The sequence below is a fragment of the Balaenoptera borealis genome (assembly GCF_965194805.1).
Source record: "Balaenoptera borealis genome assembly, chromosome: 3".
Classification (NCBI taxonomy): Eukaryota; Metazoa; Chordata; class Mammalia; order Artiodactyla; family Balaenopteridae; genus Balaenoptera; species Balaenoptera borealis.
Window position 1 is genome coordinate 181044622 of NC_138866.1, and position 19842 is coordinate 181064463.

The 19842-nt window shown below is 41.4% G+C and overlaps 1 protein-coding gene across 7 annotated transcripts in view; it reads left to right on the forward strand.

Annotated features, from left to right (window-relative positions):
* CACNB2 (calcium voltage-gated channel auxiliary subunit beta 2) overlaps positions 1-19842 on the forward strand; it is a 422488-nt gene that overhangs the window by 368901 nt on the left and 33745 nt on the right. For 4 of the 7 annotated variants that reach the window (XM_082385441.1, XM_082385442.1, XM_082385445.1 and 1 more), the window contains 6 exons: positions 1160-1282; positions 3178-3314; positions 6697-6773; positions 11845-11978; positions 15615-15695; positions 16153-16211. In XM_082385441.1, the coding sequence (XP_082241567.1) occupies positions 1160-1282; positions 3178-3314; positions 6697-6773; positions 11845-11978; positions 15615-15695; positions 16153-16211 (611 nt within the window). Of the gene's footprint in view, positions 1-1159; positions 1283-3177; positions 3315-6696; positions 6774-11844; positions 11979-12123; positions 12144-15614; positions 15696-16152; positions 16212-19842 lie in introns of all 7 variants that reach the window. The other 3 variants (XM_082385443.1, XM_082385446.1, XM_082385447.1) reach the window with 1 other exon arrangement.

Sequence of the window (19842 nt, forward strand, 5' to 3'; positions counted from 1 at the left end):
GAAATACTATCACACTATCAAGAATTGTGTTTCAGTGGTAGAACTATAGGCAACTTTTATTTCTATTTTTTTAAGTTTTGTATTTCCATATGAGGAGCAGCCCCTCTTATATTTTTAATTAAAAAGCGTAAGGGATGCCAAGAATTGCATTTCATGTCTTCAGTCCACTTCCTGTCCACTGTGCCCATGTCTAGAACCTGGTCCTGCTTTCCCACTCTGCATAGTGTGCATGGATCTGAGTAACTCCGTGGCTCTTATGAGCTCAGTCCTCAACCCAGACAGTAGTCAGCGAGAATGGATTAACTCAAGTGAAGATGGGTTCTTTCTGTTCTAATTCCCTCTTGTCCTTCGTGAGCAGTCCTGATGAAGAGCTCTTTGAATAGGAAGAACCTGCTCAGAAGAAATCCACTTGCCCACAATGCGAAAGAAACACAATGCCAGTTAGAGCAATACCTCTGTTTTCACTGTTTCTGAGTTTGCCTGTTTTTTCACCTTGTGATTAAACAGGTGTTGCCTAGATAGAGGACAAATATGTATGTGTATATTTGCAAGGCATCAAATAATGAAGGATAGCTTAATGAATGTTATCATCTTTAGTGGCTGAGTGAACTCAAGGAGGAAAAATAATAGAATAAAAGGTCATTGCTTTCATGATGGCCAGCAGCCATGAATATAGTGTTTGTAGTCATAAGATATATTCTGTGGTTCTTTCTTCATCCAAAACATTGTACCTTTTGGAATTATGCCATTTATTATTAATTAGAGAACATGTTTGGGGTGGAGATGGCAGTGGCTAAGTCTTTTTCACTGAAACACAAGAACTGGGCATTTCAATTCTGTGTATTTTTCCTGATTTCCATTTGCTACAAGCTATTATGTTGTAAACTCATATTTCAGTAGTTCATCTTCACCTTCATTACTTGTAATGCTTTCAAAGAGCACAGCGGCCTTTTTCTAGTTAGGAAATGGGTAGTATAGCTGAGCGCTTGAAGGTTTGTAAATACTAATAAGCTGTTTTGTGATAAAGAACCAAAGTTGGGAAAAGCAACAACAGTGACAACAGTTATTCAGTGTATGTTTGTACTTTGAGGGGGAAAGAGAGGGAACGCTGTTTTTTCTTTTTTTTTAATTTTTTTCTCCCTTCCTTTTCCCATTTTAGACAAAGCCCGTTGCATTTGCAGTCCGGACAAATGTCAGCTACAGTGCAGCCCATGAAGACGACGTCCCGGTGCCAGGCATGGCCATCTCATTCGAAGCAAAAGATTTTCTGCATGTTAAGGAAGTAAGGAGAATAATTGGAATTTCTATCCACATGAATTTTTTACCTTGAAGCATCATTTCTTACTTCTCATTGCTGTGAAATAGCATGGCGTGTAGCTGTGGTTGGATAACATACACATGAAATCAGTGCCTCTCAAGCTTTTCTAATATAAATATAACCTTTTTAAAGAAGAAAAAAGTCACAGGCCTCTTGGAATAACCTCAAGGCTCCCCTGGGCTCTGTGACCCAGAAATTGAGAACCACTGGAGTAGACGATCCTTTTTTTATACGTAACCTGTACTTTTTGTGTTAATGTTTAACCTTGACCGTGTGTCATTTTCCCCTCGTGTCCCAAGTTTAACCATCTGGGGAGGGTTTAATAATAGTATCTAGAATTCATGATCTCTCCTCTCTGCTAGCAGGGTCTAAACTCAGGCCACTTTTGCCCATTCTCCTTCTTTGGTGGTAAATTTCTGCAGGGGAAGGGGAAATGGATGCACTCAGAGCCAACAAGGCAAGAAACAGATATCAGGAACATCCCTTTTCCACCATGCCAAAGCCTCCACTTTTTGTTAACAGTGACTCAATCTGTAAATTGGAAAAATTCACTCTTAATTAAGGTTTATTTTGAGTCAACATTTATCAAATGCCTGCTTTGCAGAACACTGTATGAAATGGCCAGAAATTCCCCTTACATGATGTTCTAGGTGTGTGAGTATGAGGTTTTCTTGAACCTGCAGGAATTTACAATTGGGGCACTTCCATCTGGGGGACAGTCTCTCCTAGGGAGCATTTGTAAAAAAAATTTTTACGGTTCTAAGGATTTTTTAAAAAATTTTATTGAAGTATAGTTGATTTACAATGTTGTGTTAATTTCTTCCGTACAGCAAAGTGATTCCGTTATACACATATATATATTCTTTGTCATATTCTTGGAGAGGGAGTAGGGGAGGGAAGGAATGGGAGTTTGGGATTAGCAGGGGCAAACTATCATATATAGGATGGAGCATATGTCGGTTTAACTGCTCAGGCACTAAAGGCTGTAAGCAAGAGGTGATAACCGCCAATGAAAAGAGACAAGAGAATGTAGAGCCTGCCATTTCTTTAACTTTTCAAAAGAGCTGTTATTTCTATTTGGCCAGGAAGGGGAGACAGCAAAAAATTTCTGAAGTATGGCATGCGTAGAATCTCACTTTACAACAGGAAGTTAGATGAATCCAGGCTCTCATCCCCAAGGGCTGATGCTTAGAGAAGAAGGCAAAGAAAAACAGAGTGGATATTCTTCTTTGAAATGTTCGAGAACAGGCTTGAAAAATACTATTCAGCCAAGGGACATCAAACCATATCCTAAAGATTTAGGATAGGTATTCCAGGCACAAGAGAGAAATTGCCAACATCCACATAAGTGGAGAAGTCATTTGTGAACGCCGGACTGTGGTCATTATAAACCTGTTTGCACAAAGGTAAATTTTGCTCTGACTTCAAATATTTCATGTCGATGTCAATATTTATCACTCACTCTTAATACTTCTAATTAATCTGATTATATAAGAGGAAGACCTCTGTAACGCTCCCTAGTTCCTGCTAGTCTCTTGTCAGGAAGACCTGTTAATCTTTGAACAAGAAGAGTTTATCCTACTCATGGTGCCAGCAGCTGCAGTGGAATTCAGGAAAGTCTCAAGGCCAGGAAAGTGAAGGCAGAGTCAAGCGGGAGATGGATTATTGAGCTCCCGGAAAATACTTTGCTCTTCGCTTACTCAACACATGAACAGGGTTTCTTGACTTGAGATATTTGAGTTCACTGTAATTGCCATAATACTTATCTCCAGTGAAAATGGTTAATGGGGAAGAAAAAGGATGTGAAGATTTGTTTAACTTCTGTGCACTGATTTTAACAATTTTGATTTTCCGTTTAGAAATTTAACAATGACTGGTGGATAGGGCGATTGGTTAAAGAAGGCTGTGAAATCGGATTCATTCCAAGCCCAGTCAAGCTAGAAAATATGAGGCTACAGCATGAACAGAGAGCCAAGCAAGGGAAATTCTACTCCAGGTAGGAGAAAAATATCAAGTGTTTGTGTCAGAGTTCAGACTGTACTATCATTCATGTACCGTCAGTTGCTGTATTCTATAATCTTTATTATGTGTTAAAAAGCAGACTGGTGAGAGCATCACAAATCCTGCATTTAAAAAACTTCATCCAGCCTCTCATTTTCATCCCCTTCTGGAGAGAGTCAAATTAAGTATTATCGTGAATGAAAAGAGCTAAGGTCATAGAGTATTAAATTCAGGCTTCAGTGCAGAGGAAATTCTGAAGTTTAATCTTTTGCTGAAAATACTCTGGCATCGAGCAATCCTGGTGACTAATCCCAATGTCCACAGCTGCCTGGCATGGCCGAAAGACGTTTCAGAAATGACCATCTCACATTTCAGCAAAGAGCAGCTCTCGTGGTCTTTTAATTTCATTTTCACTTAAGAAACTCAATTTTCAGTACTACCCACTGCTCAACACTTAAAGGGAAACTTAGTAAATTGTCATTGCAGATAGCAATTAGATGAGTTATGTAATAGGCTGGGGCCAAATGATTTTTTTCCTGGGATTCTTGAGGCTGTGTGCCCCTCACTAGAATCATTAGAAGGGCTCCTCAAATATGGAGTGAATTTTAAATTGACCCCCCTGCAGACAAGTCCAAGAACATGGTTTGCTTTTCCCTGTGAAAGGATGTGTTACTGGCAAGTCTTATCTTTAATGTGAGTAGCTAGGCTTCTGTTTTCTGAAGCTCACATTTTATTTTTTTCCATAGTAATGCAAAATTCTTTGTCAATGACCATATATCAGTGTTAGCAAGAATTTTTCCAAGTGCCCACAAACAAGTCAAATAGAAGATGCTTTGTGGTTTGGAACACCCATCTTCATTCACTAGTATTTTATAACTCTCAGGCTCTTTTAGTTCAGATGGATTCTTCCCTTTTTCAAGACCTCTAGCCCATATTTGACTTTTATTAATCCCTGGGTTATTGGGGACCCTCAGATTGTGAATGCATTTAGTCATATAAAAGTAGATGCGTGTAGATATACAAAGCTTGGGCATTTTTCTTCTAGGACGTTGAAGATCTGATACCATTTATTTGATTTCTAGTCTTGTATTGGCTTTATTGTATCTTTTTCTATTCTCTGTATTGATAATGGTTTCTTAATACTAGTTAATAAAATCTTTCTGTGCTTCTTCATATACAAACTGAGAAAGGAAAACTACTTCTCAAGGAGTAGGATGGGAGACATTTTTGCCAAATTGTTAAGAAGGCAGGGTTTCCTTTGCCTCCCAGCTGGGGAATCCCTGGTCTAGCCGTTAGCGATCAGCTCAGCTTTATAAGAACCTACAGGAATGGTAGGTATTTGGGCCTCCTCTTCGCAGATGAGGAAAGAGGCTAAGAGAATTTAGGGAACTTGACCAAGGTTGCACAGCAAGTAAGGTAGAATCAGGATGTAAACAAAATCAATCTGTCTGTAGCTTGACCTCAGAGGCCTTTGTGCTGTGAAATCGTGCAACCAGGGCCTGACCAAGCAAGCACAGAACAAATCGTTATTATTATTGCCATCTGTTATTATTTACTGTATTAGCCGTATTGTTTTGCTATTGCATTTTTTCCTTAAAGAACTATAAATTATCTGTATTTGCGTAGTGTAACACCTCATACCTATTCTAAGGAACTCGTTTACCTTTCCTATAACCATATTCATTTTCCTTTGATTTTCTGGATTTTATTTTGTCCTGTCTCTTTACCTAAGCTTTTGCCTACGTAGGGGAAAATACTTCTTCTTGTTTTCAGAGGTTTTTACATTTGTCTCCGAACATTTTAAATACACTTATGTTTTGAGGGCATAACTAGAATTCAGCAGTATTATAAAACTCAGATGTGTAAATTATAAAAAATCAGCAGAAATCAAAGGCAGTAGAATTGGAGCACAGCTCAAGAACATAGCATTTTTATAGAATTAAACATGAAGGGCAAATTTGCATTCTGAACGTTTTAACTCTTTGCAATGTTTGTCACAATTTTACACAATTCAAATAATGCTTTGACTGTTACGGAAATTCGAAGAGAATGTAAAACAAACCCAAGTTTGAACTGGAAATAGACTTAGCAGTTTAGAAAAAGAAAAAAAAAAAAAACTTGTGGAAGAAAATGCTTTGGTCTTGGTAATGGGTATTCTTGTATAACTGCCAGAAATGGCTTCTCTAAATACCACTGTTTATTACTTTTACATATCATCTGGTATCCTTATTAAACGTGCTGGGATATCTTTTAAGAACCTTAAAAAGATACAGAGGGCTCCTGGTTCTTGCTTAAAGCTTTTGATGTTTGTCTTTTTTACACATTAAAATGCCAGAATGGTAGCAGTAAAATTCAGCCTGTCACTGGTATTTTAGTGGAACTTATATTTTCATACTAATATTCATGAAATAGTAAATACATGTATATATTTACAAAATATTAAATATCACCCTTGGATGCATAGACAATGTAGCGGATTCTTTCCACTAGACCCTGGCTTGGCTATGACAATAAATATTTGGCCATGAGACTGTCTTGCTGAAATTCCGTGTCACTCTTTTAAAATGTTCCTTTCCATCCACCTCTGTGAAGGGGCCGTGTGGTGTATTATTTAGCACGCTGGCCACTGGTAAAAACATAAATGCCACTGTTCTAATATTAACCCCAAAGTTTCTGAGACACTGAAGCGTGTCTTGGATTAATGGTAGAATTTGGTAGTTCTGAAGTATATGCTGTTCAGATGGTTCCTAAATGAACCAAGCTGAATCCTCCACGTTCAGCCATGCTTGAGGAATGTTCCAGATACACTCTGAGGGTTAAATCATAGAACACTTTCTCGTGTTCCCTCGTGTGTCTTTTAAAGGTTGGCAGGTTTTAGCATAGCTGTGTTGTTGGGGATTTTTTAATAGGTTGCTTGTAAAAACTTGAATACTTTCCATCTTAGTACACTAAAAAAGAAGCCAGCTAAGACAAAGGAGCAGGAGCCCAACAAGAGTTAAACAAGAAGTTTGGCTGTTAGCCTGCAGGTTTGTGCACTGCTTCCGAGAGTCTTGAAAATAAGAAGCAGAGGAAATCTTTGCTCTTATCTGTCTGGGATCCTGGCAGAGAATTTGAGGACTGCAGCAAGTACCCAAGTTTTCTTCCATTCTCTCAGGGCCTTTTCAAATTAATCCTTGAATTTGCAACAGAGACCTTGACACGGCTGTGTCGAGGACTCTAGGAGTCTCCACTGGGAAATTACTCTTTGCCTCCTTGGAGGCAAGACAGATTTAAAGTTCAATAAAAACATAATGAGTAATCATGTTTATTGAGCATTACAAATGTTTTAATCTCCGAAGTAAGTGTCAGTTGTAATATAAATTTTTGCTTTACTCCAGTAAATCAGGAGGAAATTCATCATCCAGTTTGGGTGACATAGTACCTAGTTCCAGAAAATCTACACCTCCATCATCTGGTAAGTAGGTAGTAAGTGCTGAACAGTACATACTGCATTTCATGCTTTCCTCCATCTTTACCTAGTTGTGTGAGTTTCCATAGACTGAATCACTAGGTTAACCCTTGAGATGTTCAAAGGGATCAGAAATGAGAATGGCCACCTGGAGGTAGGAACAATTTGGGCAACTTTTTTTCTGGCTTTGAAAGAAAAGAAACGATGTCAGTGTGTTCACTGCTTAGATGATCAAAGTGATGAGCGGATTTGACTTTCTAGCCCTGCCCTCCGCCATGGTCCCCGGCAGTGTCATGGGCAGTAAATGGATGAACATCCACTTGCAGCCACGCTTGTAGGAAGAGTGAGTACTGATTTCTTTCCAAAGTGCTGAAGAAGGACACCAACATACATGTGAATTTCAGATAAACAATGAATAATACTTCTAGTATGAGTCAATATTGTACAAGACATACTTGAAAATTTTTTCATTGTCTAGCTGAAATTCATTAACTGAATTTGTATTTGCTCAATCTGGCAACTCTGCCATTCTGTGTTGAACTTGGACTTCTATATACATAGGAGACGAATTGGTCGAATTGGATGAAAACCCATGATCAGAGTCTTAGTTTGCGAAGAGGTGCAATTGAGAGTCAGAGTAACATGATAAGGGTTGGCCAGTGGAGCTTTTGTGTATTTCTAGGAAGCTGGAAGTGGGAAGAGGTCAAAGACAGAGAAGCATGCATCTGTGGAGAAGTCAAGGAACAACGTAGTTGCAATCTGACTGCCTTAAGAGCAGGATCCCCCTGGTTACTGACGATCGTGCCTTGTTCCCGGATGCTGGCAGCTTTTAGAGACAATCCCGGGCTTCTTAGTAAAAACTAGAGGACCTGTGGAGTGAGCAAAATCTGAGCACAATAAGAAATAGTTTTAGAAGGCATCCTGATTTCCAAAACCATGTAGTTACAACTAGCAATAATTCTGAGTTGCCCAAAATTAAGTAAAATAGTATGTTTGAAATGAAGCATCGAGATCCTTTAGGTATGATGTGAGGTTGATGTCTTCTCTTGATGGCTGGTGAGTAGATATTCCCTGAATGCCCAGGTGAAAGGGGGCTTATCTCTGCTCCTTCTCAAATGGGTGGAGTTGCAGGGATTATGATACAAACCTTATACTCTTCCTCTATGTCTTCAAAACTGTCCCGGAGAGTCCTGAGGACTGTCACAAGGCTCCAGAAATGGGAAAATGCCAGTTCACATTGTGATAAAGTAGCAGCTCCACCCCCAGATTGTCAACCCCACTTCCGTCACCCAGGAGGGGTTTTCCATTCCCTTTAAGCGAAATGTGGCCTTCTCATCGTTTCGGCCACATAACGAGACCTGGCACGTGCAGCTTGAAGGATAAGTTAGTGTGTTTGGAAAATAACATTTCATTTTTGTAGCCAGATGTTAGTCATTCCTAAACATCAAGTTCAATTAAGAGTTTCATATAATACAGATGATTTTTTATTCAATGTCCTGAGATCAACCATAGTGGAAAAGAATATAAAAGAGGAGATATATATATATATATATATATATATATATATATCGGAATCACTTTGCTGTACAGCAGAAATTAACACAACATAGTAAACCAACTATACTTCAATTTAAAAAAAGACAAGTTAACTACGAATTATATTCTTTAAAACATGGATAATTTTTGTTTTCGGAAAACAATCTCTCCATCATCTTTGCCTTACAATGTGGAAGTGTTGACATTTTTACTTGGTAAAAAAAATAAAAAACACAGTGTAAAGAAAAAAAGGAGATTGTAAACTTTACTCCCTGAGTTTTATACAGACACAGGACTTTGGAATCACTTTTCTGAATCCCAAGAGTAGAAAACACTGTGACTAAGTGAACAGGAAATATTAACCAACTGCAAAATGTATAATAGGTCCATCAGGCTCCTGCTATAACTTTCGTATCAATACTACAACTTACTTAACTGAAGACATCAGAAAATTCTACAGAGAGAGTCCTCCATCCCGCCTGCAGGGAAACCTGCCTAATCTATCAAATGTGGATGGCCTCCGATTATCATTATCATCTTTGTTTCCCGAGGCCCTACCTACGATTCACCTCACTCATTGCGAGACTAAAGAACAGAAGCATTTGCCCGGAGTAAATGTAATTGGAGGTTCTCCAGGATGTGGAAAAGGAAAAATTTCCACCTCACCCCTGGGGAGTGAGGTAGTAGCTGGTTGCACAGCGCATGCCCCATACCTACACATGTGTCCGCACGCGCTGCCCCAGGATGCCACTCAACTCGACCCAACTGTCTAAGATTACGTTTAAATTTAGAGTTCAAAAAATGTTCCCAAGGGTCTCTGCCCAGATAAATAAATAAATAAATAATTTTTAAACTGAAGCGTGCTAGTGAAGAAAAGAAGCTATTTTTTAAAGGAAGCAGTTTTTCCCAAGTAAATACTAATAAGGTTTGCCAAGGTATGCCAATGCAAGTATGAAATTAGAAAGGGGAAAATCTCACATCTCTCAGTATAAGGAGAACCATCTGAGCCTAATAAAGTATACAGAACTATGAAAAGAGTTGAAGGTGCTTCTTAATGCATAGTAAACTTCTTTAACGTGTTCTGAAAGTAGCCAAATGTTTTAGGATTCTGTGTCTCGGGGCAAACCCAGATGCTTTTAGATTTCAGTTAACCAAAATCAGGACTAGTAAATTGCAAAGTCCTCAGTTTGGGATTTTGAGCCCTTGTGTCCAAATACAGGTAAGTTTCAAACCTGACTCAGGCTATGTGAGGGGGCAGCCAAATATCTGGGCAATGGCGCAGCTCAACTTATTACGCGTTTCCACTCTTCCTTTAAATAAAAAACCCAATGGACAAATCATAAAATTCAGTTCATGAACTTTGCCATCCCAGGGTCCTGTCAACGCTGACAGGCCATTAGGTATCCTCAATTTCAGAGAGGCTCTCAAGGGGACTGTCCCTTGAATGTGGCCTTTATAAGCCCCATAAAAGACTAGAAAGGTAGGAGCATGTGGGAATTGACCACCAAAAGGGAAACTTGTTTGATTTGGCTTAAGGCATACAATAGGAATAATGAAGAACTGAGCCAGATCCTCTCCATCTTATCCAGGAAGACATGAATAACATGCTCCCTAAATTGGGATTCAAGGAAAAGCATCATCGGGTGGTATACAAGTCAGCATCAGTTCAAACCACTGGGCACATTTCATAATGTCTCCACTGTACAACACGTGCTGAACCTCTTAGCTTATGCAAAGGCATAGATGGGGCAAGGAGAAAGGCATATTTGCCAGGTATGCCTAACTATATACCTGAAATGAACTCATTCTGTTATGACTGTCACTGGAGGAAAAGCGTCCTTACCTCGTCTTCATGCAAGCAAGAGCTGACATTTGCAACACTGTGCTAACAATGTCAGGTGTTCGCTCCATCCCAGCGTTTCGACCTAATCAAACGAAGAGGAACAATTCAACAGGAGAGCCTAGTTTTCGAAAGGCTGAGTGAATCATCTAATATCCGTAATAACTTCAACACTGAAAAATAACGTGATGCCTGTCAGATGATCTCCAGTCATTTGGAAAGGTTCGGGGCGGCTGTCATGAGCACCAGGGCAGCTTATGTTTCACAGGGAATGGAAACTAAGGTTTTGCAACTCTGAGCCGTCCGTCCTTTCACAATAGTCATTTGGTCCTTAAGTCTCAATGTACTGTGGTTTTTGTTAAAGAGAGCTACATGTGTGATATGATGCTTTCCTGGGACGAGTAGATTTCTTCTTTTCTTCTTCTACTTGACCTCACCTAAAGGACACAATAATTTTCTAGTGAGCTCAGCTCTGTAATATCTTCCTGAATCCTGACACTGAGGACACGAGCCCACTTGGGAAGCTTAGGGAATTGGATGAGGGCACCGGGATTGCGGCAGGACCTCGGCCGGAGAGTCGTACAGCATCACAGAGGCAGAAGAGCTAGATTCCAAGTTTTCACCAAAAACAAGTCCCTTCAACTCTGAGAATTTCTTTTCAATCTTGAAAAATAAGAGAGTTGCAGTTGATTTTCTCAAATGCCTTCCAGCTCTGATTCTACCGAGTATCAAATTCTCTACTGATCACGTGTGGATGCACTGTATAAACCTCACAGTGAGATGCTGGATCTTTTTTCATTGGAGACTTAATTCTCCAGTGCTCTGTTTTCAGGGCCCGTGAGTTATAAAGTTGAAAACACGTGGAACCACAAATCTAAACCCCTCATTCTCCAGATGAGGAGGTCGGTGGCATATTCTCTCGGGTCTGCCTGCCCTTCTCACTGCCTCTCATGTAAACCCAGTGAGTTTATATAACATCATCGGGAGGCGCCTTAGGTCGTTGTATAAGATTCATTTCATTTGGACATCATTGGATCCAGTGGTTTCTAATTAGTCTTCAATCAGGCCTGCCTCGGAGGTGCCCACATTATCGTGAAATCATTTTAATCTGGTCCATCCTGGTCCCTCCAGAATCATTTGCCTTGTGTATAACTTCTTTGTGTTGCTGGGTTTAGGATTTTCTATTCTCTCTTTCCCTCAAGTGCCTGTTGTAATTTCGGTGAACCTTTTCACACTGCCCTTATTTTCACACAAAACCGAGCGCAATAAGAAATCAGAGGCACAATGTGATAAAGGTTTCCCATGTAGTTGCTGATTATCTGAAAGCTGGTTTAAGCTCTGGGAAGAAGTGAAGGTGTTCTGTCCTGTTACTCATAGACAGTTGATTTGGAAAATATCAATATTATATTTGAAACAAAACTACAAATTAAAAACTCGTTTCTCTGAAAAATCTTACTCGAGAGATTTAGCATGAAACTGATGTGTCCAAGCACACAGATATTATGAGAGCATCTTTCTGTTTGATTTGATTACGTTCTTCATGTGCTTTACCTTGAAATTTTACTTTGTTTACTGTGCTGAGCACTCATGATAGATCTCTGACTGTGGTTAGTTTTGTTTGCTTTTCGTTTTATTTTTTTGATAACCGATTTTTCCTCTCCTGTCTACCTGATGATTTTTGAATTGTTTGTCTGTATATAGCTATAGACATAGATGCAACTGGCTTAGATGCAGAAGACAATGATATTCCAGCAAACCACCGCTCCCCTAAACCCAGTGCAAACAGTGTAACGTCACCCCACTCCAAAGAGAAAAGAATGCCCTTCTTTAAGAAGGTAACATGAACTTCCAAGCTTGCGTCTGTCCACGTGCTCGACTGCACTACGTCACATTTCTAGTCCTGTGGACTGTCTGCGTCCTTGATAAAGCCAATAACATGCATGCTTTGTTATTCTTTGTTTCTTTTCCATGCTGCTGTAGCTAAGCAGAAGCAGAAATCGGTAAGTTCACATTGACATAAGCTGTGTTTATCCTGCCCCTGGCATCATTAGCATTCAATCCCACAGTTTTATTCAATACAATCAGTTCTGTCCTATGAAAAGAACCTACCAAGCCGCTAACTGAGTCCATGCATTTTCCAACCAACTAAATTCAGTGAGTGACCTGTGAAAGCACCATTGCAGTACTTAGCCTTTTTGATGGAATAATATCTACCCCCCAAGGGCATTCGTTCCAACATTCAAGGAACGTCAAACGCTGACACCTCCATGAAATGCACCTCTCTTGTGCATGCTTCTGTCTCTGTCTCTCTTTTCTGCAGAAATTTAACTGATCATCAAGCCTATTAAAACCATCATTAGATTCTGATTTATGATATCCAGATACATAGCTTGTACTAAAACATTTTTTTCAATTCTTCAATTTTTAATTTAGTCAGCATTTAGACTTCTGACGCACTAGGTGCAAAATCTGCCGATGAACAAGACCAGTGGGAAACTGCAGGCTTGTTTTGGCGGTTTACTGTGAGTTTCTCCTATTGTCATATATAAACCCTCTCCCGATGTTACTCAGACCTCAGCGTCCCCCATCGGACGGCGGCGCGGTGGCTATGCGTAGAGCCTTTGCCACTGGCTGACCAAGATGCTACCCAGTGATGTTCTTTGTCTCCTGACTGGAAACTGGGGTATTGCTGTGCTCCACGGATTCCAAAGTCTGTTTCCTCCAGCACATTTTGTAGCTCCAAAGCACTATTTTCTAAGGATACCTCCCCTACAATCCCCTTCTTTCCTTCCCTTCTTTTACACACCACTGCCCACCGCCCGCTGTGCTGTGCTGTCTTTTTAGAGTTATTCTTTGTGACGTCAGCAAGTCCGGCACAACCTCTCATGGCACGCAGGGGTGGAGTGGAATCTACTCCCCCTTCAACTGTCCACGCCCTGAGCTCTTCTCTGTGCACAAGGATTCTGCCCTGTGGAGGAACTCTGAGTCATCAGTGAGGTGTCAGATGCTGAACTGTGTTTCGGGTTTTTTTTTTTTAAGTAAATTATGGTTGCTTTCATCATGGAAGACCTAGCCACTCCAGGCACAAACTGAGACACCTGGATTTTTGTGTGAACACCGAGAGCCCCAGCTGGATGTCCATCCACGACAGTGGGTCCATTTCTGTGGTCCTGTCTTCTTGTCACGGCTAAAACGTGCAGCCACATGACTAACAGTGTTCAGAGCAGCAGAAACCTAGAAACTCAGCATTGCTCGGCTGCTCTGGGCTTTACAGAACAGCGACAGGAACGAAAACCACGTTCGTTGATAGGTTTTTGAAGTTTGCTGACTCTTAAATTCCAAAATTTGAAAAATGTTTATCGTAGTTCTTCCACTAAATAATTGGAACACATTACACTTAGCAGGAAAGGATAGATAAAAAGGATGGTGTCATGACCCATAGAGCACAAAGTACCAATATTCCATCAAATAAGGTAATTTCTGCTACCCTACTGATAAAGAGGCTGATTGATTACCAGCATGGGTGACACTTTGCTAGTTTGCAGTCACATATCGAAGGAACCCAAGACCTGTCCAATACTGGGCCACTGCATATTTAAAGACTTGAAATAAAATTTCTTGGGAGCTGTTCCTAAAATGCGTGCAACTTATAACAGTGGAAAAGGTATTCTTAGACTGCATAGTTATAAGGACTTGGTTTCTAAACACTTTCAACATAATCCCAGGTGGTATAAATGCAATAATTTCATGAATTAATTTGATGAATTAATTTAATGTAATCATTTCATGAATATGCTTATGATGCCTTCGGCACTGGTATTCATTCTTCTTATGTTATTGATGATGTGGTCAGCTTCAATGTAGAGTTCAGAAACCAAAAGAAACAACCTGAGATGCAATGATAAGATTGTTTTCCATGTTTTAGGTTGCTTTTAGAGTGGTGCTTGTGTGGCATTTGTGCTGTCACTGTATTATGTTTGTCTTGGTTTTTTTTTTCTTCTTCTGTTTAAAAATGTATTCTACCTTGATTGTGTCTATTAAAATTCATTTTGAACACTAAAGTTTTCAGCAGTAAAATCTGACAGCACAGTCACAGTAATATTTTCTCGCCTCGGATTAGATTGTCTGTGACTATTGGCAAAAGCTCAGATGGAACCTTTTGAATTTGAAATGCTTTTTCATCCCCTCCCCCTTCCCCCCAGCAAGTTAAATTCGATCAAAGTCAGAAAGTTCGTAAAGGGCCATTTTAAGCATCAGTGACATGTTCTTGAGCACCAGCCTGGTGCAATAATGACATTCACATTTGCGATGTGTATCAAATTCTTCAAATAGTTTGGAGATTTTTCTCTGGGTCTGTGTGATTCTTAAAATATATATTTTTTCAGACACTCCTCAATGCAGGAACATTCCTGTCACCATGATTTGTTTATCCCAGTGTCTCAGGCCATAGCTCTTTCTTCTACATTAAAAAAAAAGTCATTTTTTGGGTCACTTTAACATTTCTATTAAAATAGCGGATTTTAAGATCATCAAACAAATGAGTTATCTAATCTTTGGAAAAAGCTTTATTTTCATTATTTTATTGGAAGCAGGAGAGCTGAAAATTGTTGCAAGTTTTAGAAATTGCTACAAAATTTGGTCCTCCCCCTGCTCTTCTAAAAAAGAACTAAATTATTGTGGGAGGGCATGAATTAGTTATGTAACAGAACCTCCTAAACGGTTCTTAAGAAGCATATGAGATGTGCAAGATGACAGTGAAGCTTTTGAGGCCACGGAGGCCTGCTTGGATATATTATCACACACACGTGAACCACCTTCCCTCCAAGGCACATAAACCTTACATTGTGAGTGTTTAAGTTCCAAAAATCTCAAAATGTGAATCCCTCAGCTGTGAATAGTGATCGTGATTCCGTCTACTGGAACAAGCACGCGGGCTCATCTAAACTCTCACAGCAAAATAGAAACTGTCAAGTATTTGGTAATGTTTTGAAATGAGGTTTTATCCAGGTAAGACCAACATCTAAGAACCAAATTCTTTTCTTTGTAATTAACCACGTGAGGTCTGATCGCTCGACTCTTGAGAAAACTCAAATGCCATCTGAAAAGCAATATTAACCTCCAGTCAAGCCTAAAAGCACCTCTCCTGCATGAGGCATGTTTCTGTCTGTTCTACCAACTAGCTTCTGTTCAAAAGCAGCCCTTCCTGCTTTAGGAACGTCAGGAGCGTTTTTTAAGGAGAGCCAGAAAACTGTAGAGAACTCAATCACTTCGAAACGTGAGGGAAATAAACCCACCCAGTCTCGGATTGGGTTTATTTAGAAAAAGAGGCAAGTGAAAAAAAAAAAAAAAAAGGAAATGTCTGGAAAGGTAGTGCCTCGTATAGCAGAGTTGAGACAGTACAGGTTATACATAAAATATTTGAGTTGCTGCTGCCTTTTAACCATCTGAAGGCATCTCCTCTCTCTCTGCAGACAGAGCACACCTCTCCTTATGACGTGGTCCCTTCTATGCGACCTGTGGTCCTGGTGGGCCCCTCTCTGAAGGGGTACGAGGTAGGTAGCTGCCCTCTGGAGTACCCTTGAACTTGCATGCTGAACTGCTTTGCAACTCCACCTCCCTCTCCTGACTCTTGAACTTAGAAAAGAGCTGGGGCAGCAAAGCATGTTGTTTTCAAGCCACAGGGTACATTGCTACCTGTTCTGTTCTATTTTGTTTTCTTGGCTGTTGCCTTGTGAGCTACAGTTGACTCAATCTGGAGAGAGAGTATCACATGCAGAATGACTGAAACCCCTTGCAATATCATTAATTGTCACTCTGAGAGTGAGTTTGGGGATCTTTGTCTTTTTGATTGTTACTGTATCAGAGCTCAGCGACGGAAAACAGGGGCAACCCCACATGCTACTTTTTCCCAGTGGAAAGCCCAGGTGTTCAGACATTCTTAAAGGTAGTAAAATTGTTTTATCATAATTAGTAATATTTTATTGTCTCTTATTGCTTACTCAATTGCAGGTCACAGATATGATGCAAAAAGCATTGTTCGATTTTTTAAAACACAGATTCGAAGGGCGGTGAGTATTTCAGAATTCTGGGTTTTGTGGATTTTTGTTGTGAAGGTGATGAAACCTGGGTGGGACAGGCATGTGATCCCAAGAGGAAACTCGCTTCTGAAGTCTCTGTGGTGACAGGAAGAAAGTTCCGTTCAGTTCGATCGGATTCAGTCAGTATTTGTCGTATTTGCTCGGCACATCGTCAGCTCTCTGTTCTTACACCTTCATCCGTAAGCTGAACTTGGCCAAACCCCTGCTGACGGAGCTCACCCTAAATTCATGATCAGCTGGCCCTCAATGCTGCCCAGAAATCATACTCTGTATGCCTCTTCCATGCACTTTTCTACTCTTCTAAAAGGCTTTCACACCATTTCCTCTCTCATCAAACGCTTCTCCTCTCGAGCTCTCCCGGGAACTTGCTTCCTATTCATTGAGAAAACAGAGGCAAACAGAGGAGACAGTCCAAGCGATCCCACCACCACACCCATCCCGCCTTGTGTATTTGCCTGAATGCTCTGCCTTTTCTCCTGTTACTGTGAGCAATGACCAACCCCCTACCTGGGTGCTAGATCCCATTTCCCCATCCCCACACCAACACAGCTATCACAGCCCTGCCCTCTCTCCTCGGCAGTATTTCTCCTTCTAATGGAAACACCATCAGCATATAAAAATGGAGTTGTTACCCCTTTGGCAAAATTTGACCTCATATGCCCCTCTAGCTGTCCCGTTTTCCTTCTTCTCTTTATAGCAACTCTCCTTGAACAAGTTGTGTGTACTTGCTCTCTCCTGAGTCTCTTGAACCTACTCCAGTTACCTCCCCATCACTTACCCCAAACTAGTCACGTCAGATCACCAGTGACCTTCACGTTGATAAATCCAGGAGGGGATCTTCAGCCCTCCTCCTAATCGACATGGCGGACTACTCCATCCTCTTTTAAATACTTCATTTGCTTGGTTTCTAGAGCCACACTTTTCTGGGTTTCTTCTGTCCGATTAGCAGCTCCGTTGTCTCCTTGGCTGGCTCTTCATCATCAGTGTGACATCTTGGAGAGACCAGGGCTGTCCTTTGTCTTCTCTCCTCTATCCACACTCCCTCCTTTGGTGATTCCATTCGACGTCGGACGTTTAAATAGCATTTCTTTGCTGGTCTCTCCTCTGAATCCCAGACCCATATGTCCTACTGTCTGGGCAATATCATCACTGAGGTGTCTCATGGACTTCTCAAGTTTGACCTCCCAACTCCCGCCATCCCTGACCTGCCCCTTTCCGTCTTCCATCTCTCCATCCATACCTCTTCGTCTCTCAGTCCCAAGACCTTCAGCCCTGGAACATGGACTCGTCCTTGACTGTTCTTTTCCCCTTACATTCCACATCCAAATGCTGTTGTCTGTCTCTTCAGAATATATCAAGAATCTCCCCACTTCTCACGCATCCTCTGCTATCCGTTTGGTCTGAGACACCGTCATCTCCTCCCGAGATTAGTGCAATAAATAGCCTCCTAACTTGTATCCTTGCTTCCAGCTTTGCTTCCTTCAAGTCTGGTCTCAATTCACGACCCTGTCACACTGTGAGCTGGATCTCATCACTCCTTTGTTCGGATCCATCAGGTGGCTTCTCTTTCCCTCAGAGTGAAAATCAAAGTCCTTCTAGTGGCCTACACGGCCCTGTATGGTCTGACCATCCACATCCCCACCCCCTCCTTATGTTTGACTGTATCTCGTACTCCATTTCCCTTTGCTCATTCTCTTCCTGCCTCTTACTTCCTTGCTGTCCTATGAGTGTTCCAGACAGTAGATGCATGCCCACCTCGGGGCCTTTGCACTTGCAGCTCCTGTGCTAGGAACTTTCCCTCAGATATTCTCCTTGGTATACGTGCGCGCACGCACACACACAAACGCACGTTCTCTCTTCCTTCCCTGACTTTTTCCCCGTAACTCTTTTATGAGTTTTATTTATTAATTTCCTTTGTTGTCATTCTCCCACAATTAGACTATAAGCTCCACGAGGGCAAGGGTTTTAATCTGTTTTGTGAACGGTGGTGTTCTCAAGGCCTAGAACAGTCCTCAGCGTGAACAATGAATGGATGGATGTGAAAGCATGTCTGCTAGAGGGATGCAGAGATGTTGAAGCCACTCACCGTGTCTGCCTGTGAGGAGCTCATGTGTAAACCATAAACTGAAACCTTGAGCAGTAAAATATCAAGTGAATGAAAAGACAGCTCGGCACGTATGTGTCCAAGGTACAGCAGCATAAAGGGAAGACGGATTAACACTGACTTAGGGATGTCAGCATCCAGGAAGCGTTTTAAATGGTGCCTAAGATTTTACCAAGTGAGTTAGGAGGAGAAGGTCATGTCCAGTAGAGGGTCTAAAGTGTGTGCAGCCATCAAGGTGTGACACAGCATCCTGGAAGCCACCTAGAGGTCTTCAGGTGAAGTCCCTAGGGTAGGGGGTGACCAATAACAAAGCCGGGCCCATCTTTAGTGTGTCATGTTAATCAGCTTGGACTTAATCCAGTCCTTTCCCTCTCCATCCCTTCAGCAGATACTTACTGAGCATATTCTATGAGCCAAGCATCGTGAGATGCAAAATCAGACGAGAGCTTTGGCTTCATGGAGTTTACTTAGGGTCTATTGAAAGGAAGCCTTGAATCGAATAACCAGTGGACACCATAGTAAAGGTTAAGCCAACTTCCGAAGCATCAAAGATAGGATTGGAGTCTAAAATGGAAACTTCCAAATTTAAACTAAGAATAGATTATTGGGGACCTGGGAGCACAAAGAGCGAGGGTATACTTCTGTATTTTTTTTTTAATAAATTTATTTTATTTGTTTTATTTTTGGCTGCGTTGGGTCTTCGTTGCTGCACGCAGGCTTTCTTTAGTTGTGGCGAGCAGGGGCTACTCTTCGTTGCGGTGCGCAGCCTTCTCATTGCGGTGGCTTCTTTTGTTGCGGAGCACGGGCTCTAGGTGCGCGGACTTCAGTAGTTGCAGCACGTGGGCTCAGTAGTTGTGGCGCGGGCTCTAGAGTGCACGCTCAGTAGTTGTGGCGCACGGGCTTAGTTGCTCCGCAGCATGGGGGATCTTCCCGGACCAGGGCTCAAACCTGTGTCCCCTGCATTGGCAGGCGGATTCTTAACCACTGCGCCACCAGGGAAGTCCCTACTTCTGTATTTTTAATGAGACAAGTTGGGTGCCTCTCTTCTCCACATTCCTTTTCTTCTCCAACCTGACAGTTACGAGTACAGTAGATGGAATCTGTAGGTTTCACTGTTCTTTTAGATTTCTCAGTTGACTACTTTCTTCCTTGACCACACAGGCTCCTACAACTGTTAATGATTTATATTGACTTCTGGTCATGAGGTAGGAGATAGACAGGCCCCAGGCTGAGCAGCCACAATTGGTTTCCCACTGCCCTCTGACAGACCAAAGGTGGGCACAAGCAAGATGATTGGCCAGAGACAACCCGGAAAACTGCCCCCATATAAGCAACCTCAGCCACCCCAGTTGCACACAGCTCACGCCAAGTTCGCCCGTGTGCTCTTCCACACGTACTTTGCTTCTAATAAACACTGTCTCTTTGCTGAATTCTTTCTTCAAAGAAGACAAGGACCAAAGTCCTTCTTCCAGCTGTTCCACAGCAGGAGTCAGGAGG